The sequence below is a fragment of the Lontra canadensis genome, unplaced genomic scaffold (assembly GCF_010015895.1).
Source record: "Lontra canadensis isolate GAN:19392208 unplaced genomic scaffold, GSC_riverotter_1.0 scaffold7, whole genome shotgun sequence".
Classification (NCBI taxonomy): domain Eukaryota; kingdom Metazoa; phylum Chordata; class Mammalia; order Carnivora; family Mustelidae; genus Lontra; species Lontra canadensis.
The window spans coordinates 30074183-30099401 of NW_022631001.1; the positions used below are offsets into that span (position 1 = coordinate 30074183).

At 43.1% G+C, this 25219-nt stretch overlaps 1 protein-coding gene across 1 annotated transcript; it reads right to left on the bottom strand.

The window, feature by feature from the left end:
• Nucleotides 1–21057: 21057 nt before the first annotated feature.
• Nucleotides 21058–25217, bottom strand: RRP8 (ribosomal RNA processing 8). Its single transcript, XM_032853344.1, has 7 exons — nucleotides 25030–25217; nucleotides 23448–23814; nucleotides 22778–23222; nucleotides 22559–22688; nucleotides 22045–22151; nucleotides 21866–21962; nucleotides 21058–21641 (listed from the first exon to the last, which is right to left on the bottom strand). The coding sequence occupies exons 1-7, from the start codon at nucleotides 25126–25128 to the stop codon at nucleotides 21522–21524; spliced, it is 1365 nt and encodes a 454-aa protein (XP_032709235.1). The 5' UTR covers nucleotides 25129–25217; the 3' UTR covers nucleotides 21058–21521.
• Between the last annotated feature and the right edge of the window lie 2 nt (nucleotides 25218–25219).

Consider the following 25219-nt stretch of genomic DNA (forward strand, 5'->3'; position numbering starts at 1 on the left):
CCTGTGGTCAATCAGGGACATGGCTGTTTCTTTAGGAGAGGAGATTAGCAGAGTACTGAAGTCCTTTTGGATAAATGAACCCTATCCTCTATCTACATAATACTGTAGCTACTATTTATCCTCCAGTGGGAGCAGGGAGCGAACAGTGCCGTACTTGCAAAACCACCTAAAATTGGTTAGAACAAACATTTAATACAAATCCACACCATTTTCTAGACCAAAATTCATTCTTTTCTCTTTTATGTAGGATTTTCTTTTTTTAAATTTTTGTAATTTCAGCTTTATTGGGGTATTAAACTTTTAATCAAATACAGATTACAAAATAAGTACCATTGACTGCCTAGCTCAAATACAGTGATCCCCATGTAAAAATGTTCCAGACCAGACAATTTCACTATTGTCTATAAGACAAATTAAAATCCCATTAGGAAATCAAAGTGCCAAATAATGAAAGGAAGGAAGAAGGAAGACACATGACAAAGGGAGAAAAAGGTCCCATCCTATCCTGATGGATGGGGGTAAATGAAGTAGAGACAACAGGGACAAGTATGACAAACTCAACTTCATCTGGGACTTTGGCATGCAAAGTACACTGAGTACTGTGGACAAAGAAGCTTTTGCCCTTTCCCCTACTAAGACTTTAAAAGGAAACTACTCTGCATCATAGACCTACTGTGGCCCCATGAGCATTAAGAGGGCAGAGTGGCATGCCAGGAAGAAGTGTCCTTTGACCCCTTTATGGTACGGATACTGAGCAGAGACCCTTTTGGCCCAATGGAGTATGAGGCAGAGAATCACTGACGTCTGCAGCATCAAACAGTGTTGTTGAGGAGGCCAAACTGACAGGGAAGGGCACAAGGGCTTGATAGCAAAGAGAGACAGGACCACCAATTAATTAGTTTTAGAAGCAAATGTCGGCAGAATGCCCACCATTCCTCTGGTCAGCGACGCCCAGGAGATTCCAGCTTGTGCACACCCAAGGGCCAGTATTAAGCCAGGGAACCCCTTCCTTCTGATATCAAAATGCCACATAAGTCCTCCTGTCTATACCCAGAAGCCACTTTGCAGAGGAGCAAAGGTAGAATGCTCAGAATTTTCTGAGCATTTATTTTAAAAAGAATACATGAAACCTGAAGAGACTGAACTGAATTTATTTCTAGACTCTACTACTATCCAGTGGAGTGGAGGACGGAGTAAAACTTGTGAGAAAAATCAGAGCAGTACCTGAGAAAGGAGCTGAATTGTATTTGCATATCCAAATTCGTAAGGAAAATTTGTGATCCTGCCCTGTATACTGCATGCACTAAAATCCAAAGACCAAAAATCTTATTGACGACTGCTCTGTAACTCACCTGAAACTCATTTATTTTTGTAGCTTTTCAGTCTAATTTGAATTCTTCATTCAGAAATAGGATACATAGGGGGAAATGTCTGAAATAGAAAAAGAAAAGTGCCAGTTTCACTCACTAACGCCTAAGAAGCTCCAATATCTAAAAGATAGGTCCTGTTACTATTCCATTTTACAGACTCAATAAATTATCCAAGGTCACAAAGTTAGAAAATGGTACAGCCAGTTTTTGAATCCAGACATTTGTCCCCAGAATCCATTCTTTTTTTTTTTTTAATATTTTAATTTTATTTATTTGACAGAGAGAGAGATCACAAGTAAGCAGAGAAGCAGACAGAGCGGGGAGGGAGGGGAAGCAGGTCCCCTGCTGAGTAGAGCCTGACGCGGGGTGATCCCAGGATCCTGGGATCATGACCTGAGCCAAAGGCAGAGGCTTAACCCACTGAGCCACCCAGGTGTCCCCAGGATCCATTCTCTGTTTGGCTTTCTATTGCCTCTTCCATACCAAATGTTGAGGATATAGTGGAAAACAAGCATTCTCATGCACTGTTGGTAGGTGGTTATCCTGGCGTAGTTACTCTGGGGAGCAATCTGGCAGCACTTGGTGAAATTAATTAAATATACTATATTCTATGGGAAACAAAAGCAAAAAATAAACTATTAGGACTATATCAAAATAAAAATCTTCTGTACAGTGAAGGAAATAATCAACAAAACTAAAAGGCGACCTATGGAATGGGAGAAGATAAATGCAAATGACATATCTGATAAAGGGTTGGTATCCAAAATATATAAAGAATTGATAAGACTCGGCATGCCTGGGTGGCTCAGTGGTTGGCCCTCTGCCTTTGGCTCGGGTCATGGTTCAGTGTCCTGGGATCGAGCCCCACATCGGGCTCTCTGCTCAGGGGGGAGTCTGCTTCCCCCTCTCTCTCTGCCTGCCTCTCTGCCTACTTGTGATCTCTCTCTCTCAAATAAATAAAATCTTAAAAAAAAACTTAAAAAAAATTTGTAAGACTCAACACCCTTCAAAATAATCCAGTTCAAAATGGGCAAAAGACATGCACAAACATTTCTCCAAAGAAGATATCCAGATGGCCAACAGATATATGAAAAGATGCTCATCAACACTTATCATCAGGGAAATGCAAATCAAAACTACAATGAGGTATCACCTCGTATCTGTCAGAATGGCTAAAATCAACAACATAAGTAACAAGACTTGGCAAGGATGTGGAGAAAAAGGAACCCTCCTGCACTGTTGGTGAGAATGCAAACTGGTGCAGCCACTGTGGAAAATAGCATGGAGGTTCTTCAAAAAGTTAAAAATAAGAACTACCCTATGACCCAGCAATTGCATTACTCAAAGAATACAAAAACACTAACTCAATGGGATAAAAGCATCCTGATGTTTATAACTGCATTATCTACAACAGCCAAATTATGGAAGCAGCCCAAGTGTCCATCAATTCTTGAATGGATAAAGAAAAGAGTGGATGGATATATATATCTGCAGTGGAATATTATTCAGCCATAAAAAGAATGAACTCTTGCCATTTGCAACAACATGGATGGAGCTAGAGGGTATAATGCTAAGCAAAACAAGTCAGAGAAAGACAAATACCATATAATTTCAGCCATATGTGAAATTTAAGAAACAAACAAGCAAAGGGGGAAAAAATAGAGAAAGACAAACCAAAAAACAGACTCTTAACTACAGAGAACAAACTGATGGTTACCAGAGGGGAGGTGGCTGGGAGGATGGGTTAAATAGGTGATGAGCGTTGATTTTCTATCTTAGTTGTTTTACCAATTTTTTTTTGAAGATTTTATTTATTTATCTGACAGAGATCATAAGTAGGCAGAGCTGCAGAGAGAGAGGAAGGGAAGCAGGTTCCCTACTAGCAGAGAGCCCGACTCGGGGCTCGATCCCAGGACCCCGAGATCATGATCTGAGCTGAAGGGAGAGGCTTTAACCCACTGAGCCACCCAGGTGCCCTGGTTTTACCAATTATATATTTTTTTAAGATTATTTATTTTTTTGACAGAGATCCACAAGAAGGCAGAGAGGCAGGCAGAGAGAGAGGAAGGGAAGCAGGCTCCCCGCTGAGCAGAGAGCCTGATGTAGGGCTTGATTCCAGGACCCTGGGACGATGACCTGAGCCAAAGACAGAGACTTTAACCCACTGAGCCATCCAGGCACCCCTGTTTTACCAATTTTTGAGAAGGGTGTTGAAGTCCCCAGCTGCAACTGTGGTTTGGTTTTATTTCTCCTATCAGTTTTACTTCACATATTTTGCACAATATTTTTTGGTATATACACATTTATGATTATTGTAGTCTTGATGCACTATTACATTCATCATTATATAATGTCTCTCCCTGTCTTTGTCAAATTCTCCTTCTCTCCTTTACCTGATATTAATATAGCCACTCCTGCTTTAATTAATTTTGCATGATAAATCGTTTTCACCCTTTTACTTTCAATTTGCCTACACTGTTACATTTAAAGTGAGTTTCTCGTAGACAAAGTATAGCTGAGTCATATTTTCTACCACTCTGCCCATCTCGTTTAACTGGTGTATTTGGTTCAATAACATATAATGTAATTGTTGATGACAGGTAGTCAAGTTGCCATTTTTTCTTTTCTGATTGCTCTCCCTGATTTTTGCCCGTTTTCTTTTTTATCCCTTTTATGGGTTAACTGGGTACTTTTTAGAATACCATTTTGAGTTATCTATAGTGATTTTGAGTTTATAGTTTTGTATTGCTTCTCAGTTGTTGCTGTGTGTACTGCATTATAAATGCATTACTTAACATGGTCCACTGGTGGTATGATTTTATCAGTTCTAGTGAAGTATAGAAACCTCACCTTCCTTTATCCTTCCTTGTTTATAATTATCTTAAATATTTCTCCCACATATGCTTAGAACACCAGATAGCATAATTCTTGCTTCAACCACTAAACACAATTTAGAGAACTAAAGAGAAGGAAAGCTAGTTCAGTTGGCGCTATTTTTGTTTACCATGTTCTTTCATCTTTCTGGATATTCTCAGGTTTCTCCTTTCAGCATTTCTTGTGCTCAAGTAACTTCTTTTAACTATTCTTTTAGGGTAGGTCTGCTGGTGACAAATTCACCTAGTTTTCCTTCATCTGAGAATGTCCAAATTTCCCCTTCATTCCTGAAGAATATTTTCACTGGGTATAATATTCTGAATTAATAATTTTTTTCTTTCAAAACCTGAAAAATATACTACTCCCTATAGCTTCCATGGTTCATGAAAAATCTATTGTCATCCAAATTCTTTTTTTAGGTAAGGTATGATTTTTTAAAGCCACTTTCAAAATTTTTATTTTTTTATTTAGTTTTCAGTGCTTTAATTCTATGTCTGATATTGACTTTTTTTTTTCATGTTTATCCTGTTTGGGGTTCACTCTGCTTGTCTCTTGCCAAAATTTGGGGAATTTTCAGCTACTTTTCATCAAGTGCTTTCTCAGCTCCTTCTGGGATTTTGATAACAATGTTAGATCTTTTGTTATGATCCCACAGGTTCCTGGGCCCTGTCCATTGCTTCAGTCTATTTTCTGTTATTCAAATTGAGTGATTTATATTGTTCTTTTCTTCTCCTCTTTTAGTTATTTATACCTTTCAGTTCTAGAATTTCCATTTGGTTCTTTTTTGTAGTTCCTGTCTCTGGCAAGGTTCCCTATCTATATATTCACTCAAGCCATACTTTCCTTTAGTTTCTTATGTATATTTTCCTTTCATTGCGTGAGCACAGTAATAACAGCTACTTTGAAGTATCTGACAGCTAAATCCAATATCTGAGTCCCCTGGAGTCCATTTCTATTGAATGTCCTTTACCCTGAGTACACATTACTGTTTATAATTTCATGTTTTTTTTTAATTTTTAAAATTTATTTTCAGCGTAACAGTATTCATTGTTTTTGCACCACACCCAGTGCTCCGTGCCCTCTTTTTTTTTTTAATTTTTTTAATTTTATAATTTCATGTTCTTATAACAGGGTTACTATTTCCTATTTATTTGCATGTCTGGTAATTTTGGTTGAAAGCTGGTTGTTGTGGATAATATGTAGTAGTAAGTTTTCCTTCTGTTATATTCTGAAGATTTATTGGTGGTATAGTTATAGTAAGCATTTTGGGATGAGGGTGGGCTTAATTGCAAATCTTTTTATTTCTTGTGTTATTTAACAGTAGATAGCTCTGCTTATTTCTTCCAGCTTCTAGCAGCTGCTTTTTTTTTTTTTTTTTAAGCCTGGTCTCAGGGCATCTCACCTATATTTACATAGTTTAGTCACTGGTGAAGGATGCGAGCAGATTTTGGCTCAGATTTTGGGGCTCACTTCCTCTACAGTCCTTTTGCTTCTGGGGTTTTCCTTTTAAATTTCCAGCTGCTCTCCATTATCAAACCCTGTCCTCTGACACTTCCATTTGCCACCCCAGCTGGACATGAATTGAAGAATGCACTCAGTCAAAAAAGCAGCAAATTTGCACATCTCAGCAAGTGCACTTCTGTCATTCAAAGGCAGACTCTTCAGTGGACTCTGCCAGCTTTATCTGCTAGGTCCCCTGAGTCTCTTCTATGCATATGTACTTTAGCAGTCATGCAAAGACTTGGGCAGAGTTTATGTTCATATTTTGGTTTTAACCCTCATGCCACTCTCTCACTTCCAGGATTTCTGCTCTTAAATTTCCAGCTGCTTTACCAGCCCTGAACTCTGTTCTCTGCTATTATGAGTCAGTAAGGCTATGGTTTTCTGCCTTTGGAACTGGTGGATGGGGTGGAGTTGGGAAGGACCTTCAGGCAAAGACCACAATATCATTTTATCCATTGCAGCTTAAGTCTTTTAAGGGTAAATTCTCCTCTAGTTTTTGCCTGCTTTTGTTCACTTTTCAGTGGCTTTAAATAGTTGTTTTTCAGTTTACATTTTGTTTAGATTTTATAATTGTTAATTTTGTTATATTTTTTAGGGGAATAAAGGCCTGACAAATTAACTTTTAATCTGGAAGCAAGACTCACATACATTTTTAAGAGAATATTTAAAAAAAAATTCTTTATCCAATTTTTTGTGATCACAAGACTTGCAAAACCTAAATGTCCTTTACTAGGGGAATGGATATGTTAAATGTTCTAAACAGATACTTTTTCAGCTACTTTTCATCAAGTGCTTTCTCAGCTCCTTCTGGGATTTTGATAACAATGTTAGATCTTTTGTTATGATCCCACAGGTTCCTGAGGCAATGTCCATTGCTTCAGTCTGTTTTCTGTTATTTAAATTGAGTGATTTATATTGTTCTTTTCTTCCCCCCTTTTAGTTATTTATACCTTTCAGTTCTAGAATTTCCTATTCCTGTATAGAACACTATACAGACATTGGAGGCGAGTAAGTCCTAGATCCTAGGAAGTACAATAGTGAATAAAACACATCAAGTCCCTACTGTCCGGGAATTTACATTCTAGTGTGGAGAAATACACAATAATCATATAAACAAATAAATGTACAATTTAAAAGGTGATGATAAGATCCTTGAAGAAAAACTAAGCATGGTGTGGCAGCAGAGAGGGGGACTATAAAAACTGCCATTTGAACAGAGATCTGAATAAAGTGCCTAGTGAGCCACGCAGATATGGAAGTAACAATACACAGAGATGGAATATTAAGTATAATGACCCTGTGGCAGGGGCATGCCTCGCATTTTCAATATAGTGACTGTGGCTGAAAATACATGAATAAAGGGAGTGAATATTAGATAGCTGGAATTCAGAAAATACAGGGCCTTTTAGGCCCTAGTGAAAACTCTGGACTATGTTATGAGTGAGATCGGAAACCACCAGAGTATCTGAAAAATGAGTTAAAGGTACATATGGCAACATGTATAGCACTTAATTAATAGCACTGTGCTGAGAAATAAGAGTTATAGGAAGATATTTGTACTCATGTATTTCACCCATGAACATAGCTGTAAAAGTCCTATGCAAAATATTACCAGTGATTTCAGCAATATGTTAAAAAGGATAATAATCAACTAAGGTGATTATATTCTAAAAATTCAAGATTGATTTCACATATGGAAATGAATCTATTACTTGCCACACTGACATAACTTTTTTTTTTTTGAGATTTTTTTTTTTGAGTGAGAATGTGAGTGTGACTGGAGGGCAGGGGGCGGAGTTTCAAGATGCAGGGCTTGATCTCACGACCCTGAGATCATGATCTGAGCCAAAACCAAGAGCTGGATGTTCAAATGACTGCGCCACCCAGATGCCCCTACACTGACAGAACTTTTATTTTTTTATTTTTTTTTTAAAGTGAATTCTTTTTTTTTTAAGATTTTATTTATTTATTTGACAGAGATCACAAGTAGGCAGAGAGGCAGACAGAGAGAGAGGGGTGGGGAGCAGGATCCCTGCTGAGCAGAGAGCCCAATGTGAGCCTCGATCCCAGGACCCTGGGATCATGACCTGAGCTGAAGGCAGAGGCTTTAACCCACTGAGCCACCCAGCCGCCCCACTGACAGAACTTAAAAATATATATGGTCTCTCAATTCAGAAGGGTTCTTGACAAAATTTGAAATCCAATTCATGATAAAAATAATAGCAAACAGAAAGGCACATCATTAATGTGACAACCATTAATCAGAACTTCATTGCAAATATCCTACCCATGATGAAATACTGAAAGTTTTTCTTTCAAGTTTGAGAACGAGACAAAGACTTCCACCAACATTACTTTTCTTGAACACAGTAACAGATCTCCTGGCCAGTGGAGTAAAGCAAGAAAAAGAAATAAAAGGTACAAAGTTGGAAAGAATGAAATAAAACAGATGTATGCAGAAAGAATAGGAGTATCTATGTAGAAAAGTAAAAAATACAGTTATATAATTGAATTAGTAAATAAGGTTATTTAGCAAAGGTTCTGCTCCATGGTCAACACACAAAAACTGATTGTATTTCTATGTACAAGCAAGCAGAAAATGAAATTTTAAAAGATCCCATTTGTAAGTCATTAAAAAAAAAAACAGTAAATGCCAAGGAATAAATCTAACAAAAGATGTGCAGAACTCTGTACATAAATCTATAAAATATTACTGACAGCAATTAAAGAAATGGAGCATGTAGGCCACAGAACTGGAAGACTCACCATTATAATTTGCTCCAAAATGATCCAGCATAAGAAAATCCCAGGGATGGGGTGCCTGGGTGGCTCAGTGGTTTAAGCCTCTGCCTTCAGCTCAGGTCATGATCTCACGATCCTGGGATCGAGCCCCGCATCGGGCTCTCTGCTCAGCAGGGAGCCTGCTTCCCCCTCTCTCTGCCTGCCTCTGTGCCTACTTGTGATCTCTCTCTCTCTGTCAAATAAATAAATAAAATCTTAAAAAAAAAAAAAAAAGAAAAGAAAAAAGAAAAGAAAATCCCAGGGTGTTTGGGGAGCTCAACAATCATGAAAATACAGAGGGCTAACAGTAGTCCTTTTGGAAAAGAAATATTGTATGGGATATGCTTACCACATATGAAAACTTATTAGAAAGCTACTACAATGAAAACAGTGAGATACTGGTGCCAAGATAGACATAAAGACCTAGGAATGGATTAGGACCAGAAACAGGCTCACACATATAGAGAAAAATATGGAAAGGAGGCAATGCATAGAAATGAGAAAAAGTTTTTTCAGTGAATATTTTTGGGTTAGGTATCTAGATGGAAATAAATAAACTCAGGTTCCTCTTCTAACACATAAAAATTAGTTGGACATGGGTTGTAGGCAAAATACAAATACTTCCAAAAGATAATTTAGTAGAGTATCTTCATCATTAGGGGGGTAGGAATGACTCCTTAAATAGGTACACACAGTATTAATCATAAGGGAATGATAAACTAGACTATATTAAAATTAAGACTTCTATTCATTAATAAACACCCATGAAGAGTGATAAGGCAAACTGCAGAATGGGACAGGATAACTGTAGTAACATATATAACTTAAAAAGGGTTATATCCAGTATATATCCAAAGAACTCCAAAATTAGTAAGAAAAAGATAATCCAATAGTAAAAATGGGCAGGAGACTTGAATAGGCACTTTATAGAAGAGTATTTTCAAACAGCCAGTAGAATCATGAAAAGGTCAGTCCCATTAGCGATTTAATGATTAGGGAAATGCAAAGTAAAACCAATGACTTAACATTACACATACAGTTGAGGGGAAATGTCATAAGACAGCAGAGAGATGAAATAAAGTGAATTCTCACATGGATTAAGTAAACTGATATTCTTGGTGAAGGGAGTATGAACTAAAAATTTGGAAGCAGGCTGGTATCATCTGCTAAAGGTTATGGATATACATACTTTACAATCAAACAGTTCTACTTATGTTTCCAACCTAAATCTGCACACAAGCATAAGAGGCATTTGCAAGATTATTCATAGCATTATTTGCAGGACTCAGGAACTGGTTATTAGGTGGTTCACAAACCTTGTCTGTCTTTTCTTCCCACTACGGGCACAGGGTGGGAGTGTACGTTCTTACCAACTATGAAGTTATACATGGCAAGGAGACTTGTTCTGATTAATTACATAGGGACAAAAAAGATGTGTGTTACTTCTGGGCTGAAACTTTTGATTCTAGGGAGTGATCTGCCCTGTTCCCTTTTCCTTCCTTTTGGAAGCATGTACTGCGTTAGCTAAGAAAGCATGTACTGTATTAGCTAGAGTGAAGATTAGTAGTCCCTGCCTCTAGCAATAGTAAGAAATTATCTTCTGGGGTGCTTGGGTGGCTTAGTGGGTTAAGACTCTGCCTTTAGCTCAGGTCATGATCTCAGGGTCCTGGGATTAAGCCCTACATCATGCTCTCTGCTCAGCAGAGAGCCTGCTTCCCCCTCTCTGCCACATAAATAAAATCTTAAAAAAAAAAAAAAAAAAAAAACAGGATACTTCTACAGTAATAACAGTGAAAGAAATTCATTTGTACTCAACACTATGGATGAATCCCATAAACTTAATGTTGAGTAAAAGAAGCCAGACCCATGGAAATCTATATACTACTTAGGTGTAGATACTTAAAAAGGAGGTCTGAGCACCCAGTTCCACTATGCGGGTGGGGGGGGGTCCCCATACCAGTAAGTAATTCTGAGATACCAGCAGAGTGTCCTACAACTCACCTTAATTCTGACACGATCTGCCTAGAGACAGCATCAGATTCCACAGATTAAGGGCTCAGTCCTACAAGATTGCCCTGCTCCCTCACTTCAGATGCTAGTTGCAAAGCCAGGTTGCCAACTGGTGCTCCTAACTGACTGGCTACATACTGGATGTCCCAATGACCGCCCCACTCCTGGGGTTCAATTAATTTCTTAGAATGGCTCACAGAACTCAGAAGTTTACTTACATTTACTGGTTTATTATAAAAGAATACAATAAAGAATGCAGCTGAATAACCAGGTGGAAAAGATGCTGAAGACAAAGCATGTGGGAAGGCAAGCGCTCCATCCTAGGTGACATGGGGCATTACAAAAGTCATCTCATTAACATAATAGCAGTCAGTTTCCCAGCTCACATCTCGTAGAGAATTCCAATGATTTTAGAAGCTCTGTGTTAGGAATGGGAAGACCAAATACGTATTTTTAAAATTACAAATCACAGTATCACAATGTTTAACTAGTAAGACTATAAAGAAAAGCAGGAAAATTAATGCCATGAGAGTCAGTATGGTGGTTAACTTTATATGGTTGAGAGAAGAAAGTGGTTGATGTTTGGGAGGTAGCATAAAAGGCTTTCGGGTGCTGAGGCTTTCTCAATTTGGATGGTAATTACAATGGGTGCTGGCCTATGATAAATCATGGGCCAAACATTTTTGTTGCATTTACTTTTTTTTTTTTTAAAGATTATTTATTTTTTCGACAGACAGAGATCACAAGCAGGCAGAGGCAGGCAGAGAGAGAGGAGGAATCAGGCTCCCCACTGAGCAGAGAGCCCGATGCTATGCGGGGCTCTATCCCAGGACCCCGGGATCATGACCCGAGCTGAAGGCAGAGGCTTTAATCCACTGAGCCACCCAGGTGCCCCTGCATTTACTTTTCTATATGGATGTGTGTTTTATTTACTTTTCTGATGTGTTCAACTAAAAGGGATTTGAAAAAATCAGCAACAATAGTTGCTGTAACAATAAATCTTGAAGTGTGTAATGGTTCAACCATAAAGAAAATGGCTTCTCACTAATGTGAAGTCCAAAACAACAGTTCCTAATGATGCGAGAGAAAAAGGCAGAAGAAAAGTTAAATTTCCTTACTACCTAACAGTCCACTGACAAAATCTGGAAACAGGCAGAGTGACATTCCTCTAGGAATGTCCTCAGCTGCCTTGATGTTAATAGTTTGCTAAGGGCAAAAGTCAATCTTAGCCTGACCCTGAGGATCCTGTAAGTCAACTTTAACATTTAAAAACTACTTTGGAAACTTCCTTTATCTCTAAATTCCCCCAAGCTATATGTTAGCAATCATCCTCCAAGCACATGGCCCACTGATATACATCTGAAGGGTCTCATGACTGAGTTTTTACTAAACAGTAATAAATGACCTTTTCCTAACAATAGGTAGCCTCCTGAAGGCCCTAAAACATTGTTTCCAAAATACCTCAAAGCCCATGCTATCCCTAACCGCTCCCAACTGGAAAGTATATAATCTGGCCACTCCTCAGGATCCCAGTGCAGCTCTTTCTGTCCACAGGTCCTGTCCCTGTGCATTAAGAAAACCATCTTTTTGCACCAAAGACAAGAATTCTTTATTGGCTGTCAGCTCTGAACCCCAACCATTTCCTACATCACTAGTTGGTAGGTGGCTCTTCTCTAAGTGATGTTTCAGGAATCTAAACTCCCTCCATCTTTTGGTTCCATCATCTTCAACAGGTAACTTACAAGGTCACATGTGCAAATGCATGAAACTGGCCACAGTGGATAATAGGGGATTATGCATAGGAAAATTTAAGGACCCAAATCTGCAAGTAGAACACACTAGTTCCATTACCATCCAATTGGTTAGACTCAATCCTGTGGCCACCCTTAAGTATAAGGGAAGCTGGGAAACAGGGTCCAGCTGATTTCCCAGGAAGAAGAAAATGGGTATGAGGAACAGCTGGCAAGTCTCTACCACATTACACACACACACACACACACACACACGCACGCACAGCCCCCCACCAAAACCATACATTTAGACAAAGATACATATGTATCTAGAGACATACAACAAACATATTTTGGGGGTGAGGAAGAGAAGAGCAAGAATAAAGGAAACAACCGGAGAGGGGGCTTTCATGGGCCAATCCTAAAATAGGCCCATAAATTTCGGAGGCTTAACTCAATTCTTAGCATCAATCTGTGTAGCAATTAAAGAGACAAGTCCAGGAGCCACAGTGCCAGCAGTGCCATCCTAACTGGACTGACTCTGAAGTGTGACCTTAAGTCTTTTACAGTTGTCCATCCCCTCCTGGTCCAGGTCTGTTTTCTGAGCCTCGCGCCTTGGACCTCTCATGAGTTCTGTGAATTACTTATTGATATCCTCCCAGTACTTTCTCTTCTTAACCATACTTTGTTATTGCCAAACTCGAAGTGTCACAGAGTAGATGGGATTTCACCTACTGAACCTCCGTCCCACATGGACGTTCAGCCGTACAGTAAGCATCCCTACTTCTTCCTTGGTGTCAGTGGGAATATGGCTGCAAAGAGCCACACATCTAGATAAACTTTCTTTCCAGCAGCAACAACAAAGCAGCAGGAAGATGACCCTTGCCTCCCAAATCTTGTGAGTGCATCTAATTGGTAGAACATAATTTTTTTAAATAGATTTTATTTATTTATTTATTTATTTGTCAGAGAGAGAGAGAGAGCGAGCGAGCGCGCACACAAGCAGGCAGAGCGGCAGGCAGAGGCAGAGAGAGAAGCAGGCTCTCTGCTGAGCAAGGAGCCCAATTCGGGACTTGATCCCAGGACCCTGGGATCATGACCTGAGCCAATGGCAGTGGCTTACCCAACTGAGTCACTCAGACGTCCCTAGAACATAATTTTTGTTAAGAACCTAGCTCCAAGGACTTTAATTTCTCCAGGTGGCAAAGAATTTGAAGCAACCAGGTGAATGGATACATTTACTATGGTGGATGCATACCCTGGAACACTGCAGCTGACAGAAGCAATAAAGTTACAAGAAACTATATGGATTACATCCCTTACCTACATATTTTACTTACCTACCCAGGGCTCTTAGCCACCACATTATCTCTCTCCACAAGACAACCCCTCACTCCACCCCTACTACCACCCCCTTACACATACTCTGGTTGTGTTGCAGCAGCTGAGATTCTGCAAACTCTTATTTCCCAGAATCTACTGCCCACTGGTTCCATGAGGTCCTATCAGTGGGACATCCCAAAGAGAAACTGGAAGTGAAAGACAGGAGGAAGGCCATTCATCCCTGTTTTCCAGCTGCTGTCACCCTGCTTCAGCTGAAGGCAGCTGTCTCCAGCTACTAGCTGCTTCTGCATTTAGCAGCAGCTCTGCCACACTTGTTAGAGATTTTAGCAACAGACGGGCAGTCATGCCCTTCCTCAGAGGTCCAAGACTAGGTACGCAGGAGCTTCTCCCACAAAGTTCCGAGTCTCCTCAAAAGGGCCCATTCTCTGAGATAAGTTTCCGGTGATTATGCCATTTCTTCCTGTTTTCCCAGCACCTGGGATGTTCTCTGATATCTCCAGTTACTAATTTCTGAATTACATCAGCAGCTTCTTCCTACTCCTTCAGCCTTCCAACACTCACAATCAGTTCTCTGTATTAAATGCCGTTACTTGAAATACTTAGTGTGGCTTGCATTTTCCTGACAGGGCCCTGGGTGATAGCTAAGTGGATATTAAAACACAGCTAAGTGAAGGAGGGGGAGGGAAAGTGAGAATACACTGTGTTACTCTATAAATAGAGCTTACGAACCCAAACAGTTCACGCTTTCTAGGAATATGTACATAAGAGGATGTTAAATGAGTTTTTCGGTTGTCTAAGATCTTTAGATAATGCATCAAAACTGAATACAATTGGTAACAGGTACTGACACATCTAAATGAAGCTGCTGGATATATCCACATAGGATTTACTCTAAGATTAAATAAAGCTGATCCAGAGCCTCCCAAATTTCTACTGTATAAGAAGTGAGAATGAAAGATGCATTGATGGGAATTTTTAGGAATAGAAAACTTTTCCTCCTTGAAAGGCAAAGGAGCAGTGCTGTTCCCTCAATCCTAAATCAAGCAAGAAGAGCTCCAAGAGAACCATTTATAGTCACTTTGTGTTCCCACACGGGGCAGGCTTTATAGTCATTTAGATTACAATCTCTAGCTAGAGATCTGTCACACTCAGGAACTTAACAGAGCCATCTCCTTATGACCACTTAAGTGGAGCCTGGGCAGAACCTGAATCATTTACGAGGGTATGGAATCCTACAAACATAGAGACTGGTGCTTATTTCTCACATGGAGAAATCAGTTGATGCCTGGCAAGGGCAAGCAGAGGGACAGGAATCAGGGGCTGGCTGGGGTGCACTTTTAGTGTCTGGTGGGACAAATATGCATTAGTTTCTGGTGGACTTCTTGAAAGGGAACCAGTCTTGAGGTATTTGTTGGGACCTCTCCCAAGAGGGCTGCCTGGGGGAGGGATGTTAGCATTAGGAGGCTGTGGATTCATGGACAGGGGCAGGAGATGAAGGGGAGCACGGATTGTTTATCATAAGGAAGGAAGCAAAGCCAGTCAGTGCACAAGTCCCCAGGGGGCCTCCAGAGAGAACCCCAATACCTCACACGAGAGCCAGCATTTAAGTGCCTGCCTTAGAGGAGTACACGGATAGTTTAGGTTTTTCTCCTCCAATATGCCTTCCCCATCCCAAATCCAAGTAACAGAGGAGGTAAAGAATGAGTGAAAGAAACAGACCATGCATCCCCACCCCCACTGAACTGGAGGAAGAACAACTTTGAATTGTATAAGTTGCTCAGAGGTCACTGAGGTGTGGGAAGGAGTGAGGGAGACAAATATATTTAAAATGCTAATATTTTAGATTGGCCTCAGTTATGCTGTACAGAATAATGAAACATATTTACACCACAGTATTAACAATAATGAAAGACCCTTGAAGTCAGGTCAGATAGGTAGGGGCTGTGGCAATCAGCAAGACTCCTAAGAAGTAAAACAGTAAGGTGTCCTTGCCTAATCAAGAACGTATCACCTTGTGATCATCAGAACCAAGAGACCAAGAGTTACCATTACCTAACGGTTAACACCCTTGAGTTCCCAAACCAATGCCAGCAGCCACCTACCTTCAGGTCTCTAGTAATATTAGACTAAAAATACAATTTATTTAGGACATTCTCCATTGGGATATTTTCTTCTGGTCACAATCACAATGCAACTGATAAAATGACTATCTCAACTTGCTCCTGTGAGTATTTTTTCTCTTAAGAATCAAAGTTATGGGACAGGTAGGAGTGTTGACTGGCAACTGGTAAAATGGTATGTCTGAAGCACCCTGAAGAAAGAAAAAGGCGTTTGTGATCTAGAGTAAGGCGGAAAAGATATGCTAGCCAGGGTATATAATGCTAACTTCTACAACCTTCCCAAAGCTCCGTAACTTAAAGTAATAAAGATTTCTTTTTGTTTAAAAGCCCAATGTGGATGCTCTTGGTCAAACAGCTTTCCTCCAAGCATTGACTCTGACTCTACACTCTGACTCCACTGGCTTCACAACAGTCAAAATCTCAATGTGCTTGAGATTACTGAAGCAGGCGGGGGGCGGGGGGGGGTAGTGTGGAGAACGCTCATCCACTCTGTAGTTGCCTTGGTCTGGTAGCAAAACATCACTTCTACTTACTTTCCATTAGTGAGAACTATTCACAGAGCCCCACCTTGATGCAAGGGGCTAGGAAATGGAGTGTAACTGTGTGTCCATGAAAAGGACATTTTGGTGAGCATCTAGCCAGTTTTTTCTACAGAAGAAAAGGAGATACTGGTGTGAAGATCTGGAAGATGATCACGCAAAGCTCATCAAGCAAAGTATTGAAGAAAGACAGAGCAGTATGTATAAAGAGCCAGCAGGAGCAGCTTGGAATGCTTAAAGAAAGAAAAGAAAGCCCGTGTGGCTGCAGCCTCAGGAGGAAGGAGTGGTTAAGATGCAGTTGAAGAGCAAGGCCTGGGCAGGATCACAAAGGGCCTGGGAATGAGTCTATGTCTTTTGTTCTCAGAGCACTGAGAACCCATTGAAGGATTTTAAAAAGAGAAATGACATCTGATTTACATTTTAAAAACATCACTTGGCTATGTGGAGAAATGAATGGCTTCGGGGGCAGGAATGGAAGCAATTAGACTGGTAAGACAGTGGTTAACGTCCTAGAACCAGGTGGCCAATCTGAGAAGTCACCTGGGAAGAGGTCAACCTGTGCATAGAAGGCTCTAATTGCAGGTCTGTGTCTGTGAAAAGCTGTGAAGGGCTTTGTGCAATGATGTAAATGGCTGAGTGTTTAGAGCTGGACTGTGTCTCTGCCAAGATCATGCTGTTTCCTTTGGAACTGTGTTCCTGCGGGACTGTGTTACAGAAACAAAAGCTGGAGCCCACCAAAAGCTGCAGCAGCAAGAAACCTCTCAAAGCATGCTGAACAAGCACAAGGCACAGGCTGCCATCCAAACCCAACTGTACATATTCTTGACTCTTACCACCCTTCCTAACTTTTTTCATTTGGGGGCACTGTTCCCTGATGTGGAGAGAAACTGCAGCAAGCCTGTGACTTTTCAGCTCATTCTTAATTAACAGTCTTATGATTTCAAGCAATCAGAATGTCTAAATCTACATAATAACAATAAATAATCTGTACCTACTGCAGCTTTAACTACTTTGCCCCTCCCAGCCCTGGCCCACTTACGTCTAGTCTCAAGGAGCCTCAGCTGGGGAGGGGAAGAACAGTCTGTACGCTCTCTGCTCTTCTTACCTCCAATGTACCTAACAGATGCTGACTACTCTGGGCCCAGCGGCACAGAAATAAGGGGTAAGAAAGGAAAGAAGGTTCTTGCTGGACTGGGCAGTTCTGTGCCCTATGGGGCTGGCAGATATGTAAAGGGGACATCCCAACTGTGCCCTTGACCCTGGCAGATGCAACTTTAGTGGGTGGTCTCCTGCAACTCCCTCCTCAGTCCACATGGCACACTCCTAGCTGCTTTGTGCTGAGGTCTCTTTGCTCCCTCAAACGGTCCTGCTGGAAAGGAACCAAGAGCACCGCATGCTTCCCTCTCTCCTGCAAGATGACAGGATACACACATGCCTCACTTGCCACGGCAAATTCGGGGAACGCAGGCCAATGCAAAAGCAGTGGCACTCGCCCGGCTCCACCACTGAAACAGTTAGTGAGCCTCTGCTTGCCCTCTCCATTCCCAGGGCAGGAGTCAGACTCCAGGCTCATCATTCCTCGGCCGTAGGAATATAAATACCTCAAGCTTCCTGAATGGTCCCAGTGGAGTCCGCAGTCAAGAGTTGAGGTCAGGGGGGTGGGCCCTCACAGACCAGCTGTGCTGTCTCAAAACAGCAAGCTCTCTACAGAGATCCTACACAATCTCTTCCCATGCATCCTCTTTCTGACCTTCAAACTCAAGCACGTTATTAATACCACCAGCAATCCATTTCCTTCATTTGTTCATTACGCTCTCCTTGCCTCAAAACTCCAACCCCTTCCCTGCTAATCTCTCAACCCTGCTTCCTGCTTCACTGTGAAAAACCAAAGCAACCAGAACAGAACTTCTCAAACCCTATCCTGATCTCCTCAGTCAGAAACTGGGGGAGGGCTTGGTAACCACTAGGTGATTGTCATGCTGTACCTTGCACAGTACAGCAACCCCCTTCCACTTACCTCTTACCACTCTTGCCCTTCCTTCAGTCTCTTCTCAAACTGTTCCTTAAATTGTTGGTTCTTTGAATAGCTGCCATGCTGTTATTTCTTAAGGAAATACACTGTTCCCTCTCCAGCCTCGGCTTTCAGCCTTAAACACTGATTCCAGGCACTTGGGCTTGCCTAAGAGTTTGTCCTGAAGATGGAGCCAAGAGGCCCCCGATCAAGATCAGGGGAGTCCTGATTTCAGAATCAGAGCAACTGATGGAGACACTACTGGGGCTGGACTGAGTTACAGGGAATCCAAGGCCTGAGTCAAACCCAGAGATACTTACTTGGGTGGAGAGAGCCAGAATAGGCAAAGGAAGAATCTAAATTATAAGTAAGGAGGACAAGAAAAGGAAAAAAGCGGACCCCAGCTGTTCTGCTGAGAAAAACAAACAAACAAACAAACAAACAGGGAAAATTAACCAAGACCTAGGAATATAAACATTTGCAAAAGAACGCAGACAGGGAATTGTCAAAGGTAATGTGTGTCCCACAGTTAATCTAACACTTTCCTTGGACTTTGTGGCCTGCCTCCCCTTCTCCCCGGAGGCTCCTGTCCCATGCAGCTGCCATAATAATAATTCCCCTAGTAATACCCAGTAATTCCTGACGCGCTGGAAAAGGACTGCCGAGAGGCAGTTATCTCAGCTGCCTGGCAGCCAGCTCCACTCACCAGCCTCACATCACTCCCACAATGGAAGTCTCTCTAGTAGGCAGTCCAACCCCCCTGCACTTCTGAAATTCAACCATCTAGCTTCCCCATCCTTTTGTCTGCAGACGTCCTGGATGTGACCCCTCCCCTGAGAGGCTGGCCTCTCTTCCAAGCCAACTTCTACCACCACCCTGGAGAACCTCAAAGTCCATTCAGACAAGATCTCACCGTAATACCTGAGCCCTCAGTCCATTACCCAACATACAGGTAACCTCTCTCACTTGCCTCTCAGGCACTGACCCCTGTGGCTTCACTCTAGACATGGCCATCGCCAGGAGCTGCTGTGCTTCCAACACTAATAATTCAAGCACTCCAATTCCTGACCACCACCTCTCACCTGCCCAGGTCACCTGTTTAATGATTCCCAGAGCAACAACCCATTCCTCTGTTTTCACTCTCCTACCTCTTCTACAATAGTACACGATCCAGAGAGAGATCAGTTACTTCTGAATGGTGTGAAACACCTTTGCTTGCTTTCATTTCCATTGTACGGTGAGATTCCAACTCTGGATGATCCCTTAGTACTCAATTTCCCCACATCTACACCTAGATTCCTGAGAAGGCAAAGATAACCATACTACTGGGCTGACTGGTATAACTAAAAAGACATGAATACCACTATAAATTTAAGCAGGCCCTCAACCGTATTCAGCAACTTCACTCACTAGTCTGACTTCACTGTAAATTTTAACAGACCCCACAACAGCGTCTGACAGCTGACAACCTCTCCATCCCTTCCCTCCATATTGAAAGCATCTACTCTCCCAGTTTTATTGCCCCGACCTTCTCATCCTGTCACCTTGACTAGTCCACTTGCCCTTGCCCATCCAACAGATGCTCCTCAGAGTTTTATTTGGAGCCATTTTCTCTTTTCACTACCTTACTCTGATATTTTATCTATTCCCATGACTTTAATGACCACTTTTAGACTGCTGATTCCCAAATCCTAGGACAGGTCTCTCCCGGCACTATTACATCCCTTTTCCAAGTGAATGTCGAACAGGTACCTACAACCCAACATTCTGAACAGCAGCACCAGCCCTACCTGTTGCTCAAGCGAGAATCCAGACTCACTGCAGATTCCTCTCTCTCACCAGCCCTCATTATCCCACCTGTTCTGTCTGTTCAAGTTCTCCCATCTGCTTACTTCTTCCATCATCCCTAGTCCTCAGTGCCCACATCTTGTACCCTGAGCCTGCGTTCCTGCAATACCCTGTTCTCATCAGTCCCACTCAGCTAAACCCTGTTACTCTACCATGTCACCAACAAGCTCTGGGAATACAAAGATAAGTATCATTTGAAAGGACCGCTGCCTAATGTGCAAAGCAATCACAATGCAATCTGAAGAATGTAGATGAAGAAATTAATTCTGCTTTAGGAGCGGTAGAGTAGGAAAAACTAAGCTAGGATGAGTAAGACTTCATCAGTTAGGTGAGTATTCAGCAGACAGAAGAGCACATGCGAAGACACTGTGGCACACTGCCTAGCCTCCAAACATGCCTTCCAGTCCACAGCCTACCTCGAAGCTGGATCCCCTCACCAGAGGCATCTGACTGGCTCAGAGCCCTGGAAGCTATGTCCCAGTGAGCACTCTGTTTTTGCCCTTCCAAATAGGTAAGATGCTACATCTTTATATCGGGACATGGCAGATACTTTGCAGGAGAGGCCAAGGGTCTATCATCCCAGTGCATTTTCCTAACACCAGCATTCCTTGCCCATAGCTTTCCCAGGACATGGTGATCTGGGCCCACTACAAGCTGGACACAACAAACAGACCCTCGTACTAATGGACAGCCCAATCCCCCAGCCTACCATGATGTCAACCAGTTGTTATTTATGAAGAGACCCAGCTCTCTTACTACCACCCTCCAGAACAATTCAAAGTCTTATCAATATTCTCTAAATACCCTGTGAAATGAAGGCCATTGAAAGGTCCATCTTGAGCTCTCCCAGAGTATTCCTCAGTCAAGAAATCCATTCTTCGCTCTTTGACCTCCAACCCTACCTAGGGAAGGACTTAAGAAAGTAGTAAGGCTTACAACACATCATAGCCATAGCTATGGTTTATTGAGCACCTCTTACACACCCAGCCCTGGCTATAGATTTTCTCAGCAGATGGAGATGAGAAGCAAGTAGAGATGCCAGGGCAGAAAGTCCACGTGGCTCCTGAGAGATGGAAAGAGGAGCAAACCCAGCGATGCCATGAATTTCAAACCAGCTAGTTCCCCCATTTGGAGGAACCCTAATTCCCAGATACCCTTGTATTTTCACAGTAAACTCCCTACTCTTTAGCCAGCCCAAGTGATTTTATGCTTCTCACAACCAAGAAGCCTTCATTAGAGCGGGGCTGAACCAGGGGGTTTAATCAAACATTAGTCTTAGGACAGCAAAAGCGATATACCAGTCCCTGGGTCGGTGACTTGCTGGATATAGTCTTCAGAGTTATGAGCCTGGAGTTCAAGACTTGCCTCCTCTTTCAAGGCGGGCCCAGAGGTCACCTGCGCTTGTAGAGACATGGCTGAAGCTTCAGGCCTGTGAGCTGAGCCTTGGGCCCTACCCGAGGAGGCCCAGTCTTTTCAAAGTCAAACAAGAAGAAGTGGCTGTTGGTAAGATCCTACGGGTGGAAAAGACCTAGTGAGCTCCAAATCCTCACCCCAGCTCCTCAAAACACCTCTGTCCATGCCCCACCCTTGCTCAGAAAGGTTCCCAGGACTCTCCCGTACGTCATGCCTTCAAAGAGCAAACTCTGTGTCTGCGTGTATGGCCTCTTTCCTTAACATCATTACCCTAAAATAGACCAAACGAGACAAAAATAGGAAGACTTCTTGGGGCCCTCACCTTGGAGATGACCTTGAAGCCCAGTTTGGTCACAGCCCCCAGAAAGGTCCGAACATCTTCAAACCGGCTACTGACTTCAGCCACTTTCAAGAGACCCCTGAGAAGAGCGAGAAGTTCTGTGTAAATGCAGACCTATACCTGTGCACATATACACACAACTGTGTGCTGGGAGCACCTACCCTTGTTTCAGCACTCGATTTGCCTCCTCTAGGAAGTCCCTGATGTTGGTTCCCATCAGGGAAAGGCAGAACACAGCCACATCCACAGATTCATCCTCCAGAGGCACCTGTAGAGAATGGGAATACTGTACAAAGCGTACAACATGGGTAGCAGAAATCCAGCACTGAGGGATGCCTGGGTGGCTCAGTCGGCTAAGTGTCTGCCTTTGGCTTGGGTCATGATCCCAGGGTTCTGAGACTAAGCCCCACATCGGGCTCCCTGCTCAAGGGGAAGCCTGCTTCTCCCTCTCCCTCTGCTACTCCCCCTGCTTATGCTCTCTTTCAAATAAATAAAATCTTAAAAAAAAAAAAAACAGGTATTTTTAAGAAATTAATTAATTAATTAATTCCGCACTGACTGCTAGCACCAGACACTAGAATGGGGGGCGTAAAGGGAGGGAGCATTAGAGATTAGCACATAGAGGTTGGGTCTAGAGCACAGACCAGATACAGAGAGAGAGATAGAAGGGTTTACCTGGGCCATGTCACACACAGTGACCCTGGGGTCCAGAGAGGCCAAGTCAAAGCAGTGCACAGGGTTCCGGATACTTGAGGCCAGGCGGCAGTCCCCGCAGCCGAAGTCAGCTACCACCAGGGACGCGGGCCTGGGAGTGGAGGGGAGGGATCACTCACTGGTCTAGTCTGAGCTATGACTGACCCACATTGCTTCTCAGAGTGCCCAACCCTCATTCACCGCAGGCGAAGATCCTTGGCGATGCGGTCCACTGGCTGCAGTGGCCACTTCTTGACTTGGCTCTGGAAGCCACGGTGATAGAGGAGAAAGGCCTCAGGGTCTTCCTGGAAGAGACGCTGTGCAGCACTGCTAGGCCCTGAGTATAGCTGTTCATTGAGGTAGCGAAATCGGGCACCGTCCAGCCGCTGTGCCATGCGGGCTCGCAGAGCCCCTGCCCGATCCTCATGATTATCTGGGCTGGGGGCAGGAGGCATCTCTGTCTCCTCTGTGGGCGCTGCGGCTGGAGCCTGGTCAGGTGGCCGAAACTTGTTCTTATGTCTACGTTTGTTCTTCTGCCGGTTCCGCCACTGCTTGCGACTCAAGGTCTGGGGGGGGTTGGCAGAAGTAGAGCCAGGACTCAGCTTGGATTGATTATTTGTAGCAGTACTCTTCCAAGCTTTGGAACCTGAAGAGAGGAAGATGAGAGAACATATTCGGGGCAATAGCCCCTGAATTCTGAGGTTTGGCAATCATCCTGGCCATACCCTGTCCTTGAGAAAGAGACCATGGCCTGGATGAAAACATTTCTTACTGACTAACTCCAAACCTAATGGTGGCAGGTAACCTGTGCCATGTATGGATCAGCTGATGCCCCTCCCTGTCCCACACACATATACAAATCCACTAGTACCTGTTTTGTTATCCTTGTCTAGATGCTGGGCGGGGTTTGAGGGGGCCTGTTTCTGGCACTTCCTCTTTCTCTTCTGTTCTTCAGCAGGGTCACTGGCATTGAGAATCCCTCTGAGGCACTTTTTCTTCCTTTTTACTTCCTTTTCTTCATGGTCACTGCCATGTGGACCCTGTTTTTGACATTTCTTCTTCCTCTTCTTCTCTACGTCAATAGAAGCACTAGCAGATGAGGACTTTTTCAGGCGTTTTTTCTTCCTTTCCACCACATCCTCCTCAGAGTCACTGTCAGGCAGGCCGGGGGATTGCTGGGGAAGAGATGCTGCCTCCAGGGCCCGTAAAGTAGCCAAGAGCTGACGGTGCTTAGAGCCCTGAGGGAAAACAAGGGAAGAGAGAAGGGGTGAGGTAAATAGATGGGGCCTGGAGAATAAGAAGGCAGAGATGGAGACCTGATTCAGATGCTGGCGGAAGCATCTAGATTATTCTTAGTTAACTTCTCTAGTTTGTCATGAAGCCTGCCAGACCCTGAACAACTTTTAAGTCACCATCTCAACCTCTGGGAGGCTGGAGAGCAGAGTAACCAGCCACTTCACTTCTTCAATTTGCAGATGAGAAAGCGGAGTATCCCAGGGGAATGTGGTAAGGCCACAAGGCAGCAGGAGTTCCAACACTCAATCTCAGGCTCTTGCCTGCAACTTTCTATATCTTTCTATAAAAGCTATAGAGGTTTCTGAAAACAAGAGTGACAGGATCACAGGTGTGTACTTAAAATGAGTCTAGCTGTAGTATAGAGAGTAAGTGGAAAGGGACAAGCTGCAGATGGAAAGACCAGTGGCATAGATTATAGCAGTGGGTTGAGGGGATGAAGAGGATGGGAAAAAGCAGGAGGATTCCTTGTTGGATGCTGACTGAAAGGTAGAAGAGCCTGAGAAGTACAGCAGCCTTCACATCTGCAAAGGCTTAAAGGAGAAGGTCTCTTGTCTGGAAGGCCTTCTGGATTGAAGTCCTGTTGGGAGGTCCCAGGCCAGGCACTTAACCTGGACTTTATCAGTACCCACTCTGCACTACTGCTTTAGAATGGTAGTGCTGATAAAATCCTTCACTGTCATTCACTTTTATTCTCTCCAATCCAATCTCCACACTGAAACCAAGGACTTTTCTAAAATGCAAATCTTAAGAAATCATTCCCCTGCTAAAACCATTTTATTGGCTTCTATTGTTAAAATATGCAAAACTTCAACCTCTCCAAATTCAATGGCATACCCTCTGTGCTCCAACCACACGGATAATTGTGTGGGTGACCTTAACAACAGGACATGCTTTCTTCCCCCCAGGGTCTCTGCACGTGCTTTTCACGTTCAATAATTCATCTTCACTTCACTGACTTCTACCCAACAGCTTTCACTTAGTCGGGTCTTCTGTTGGCCGCAGGCGCCCCCCGCTCCAACGCGTGCGCGCGCGGACACACACACACACACACACACACACACACACACACACCACCCCCACCCCACCCCCAACCCCCAGTGCCCGGATCCACCAGGGTAAGCTTCTCGGTTGGAAGAGCTCCGCGCAGGGCTGCTCACCTTGATTTGCGAGGCTGAGGCAGGCGGAGGCCGTGAGGCTACAGGCCGGAGGTCCGTGGCTACTGGGGCCTCCTCGGCCCACTCGGGCTCCTCAAACATGCTCGTGCGGTGGGCGAAATCCCCGCGTCCACACGCCTTTCCACGTGCACAGCGCGTTTCTACTAAACCTGGCGCGCAGAGGAGCCGGAAC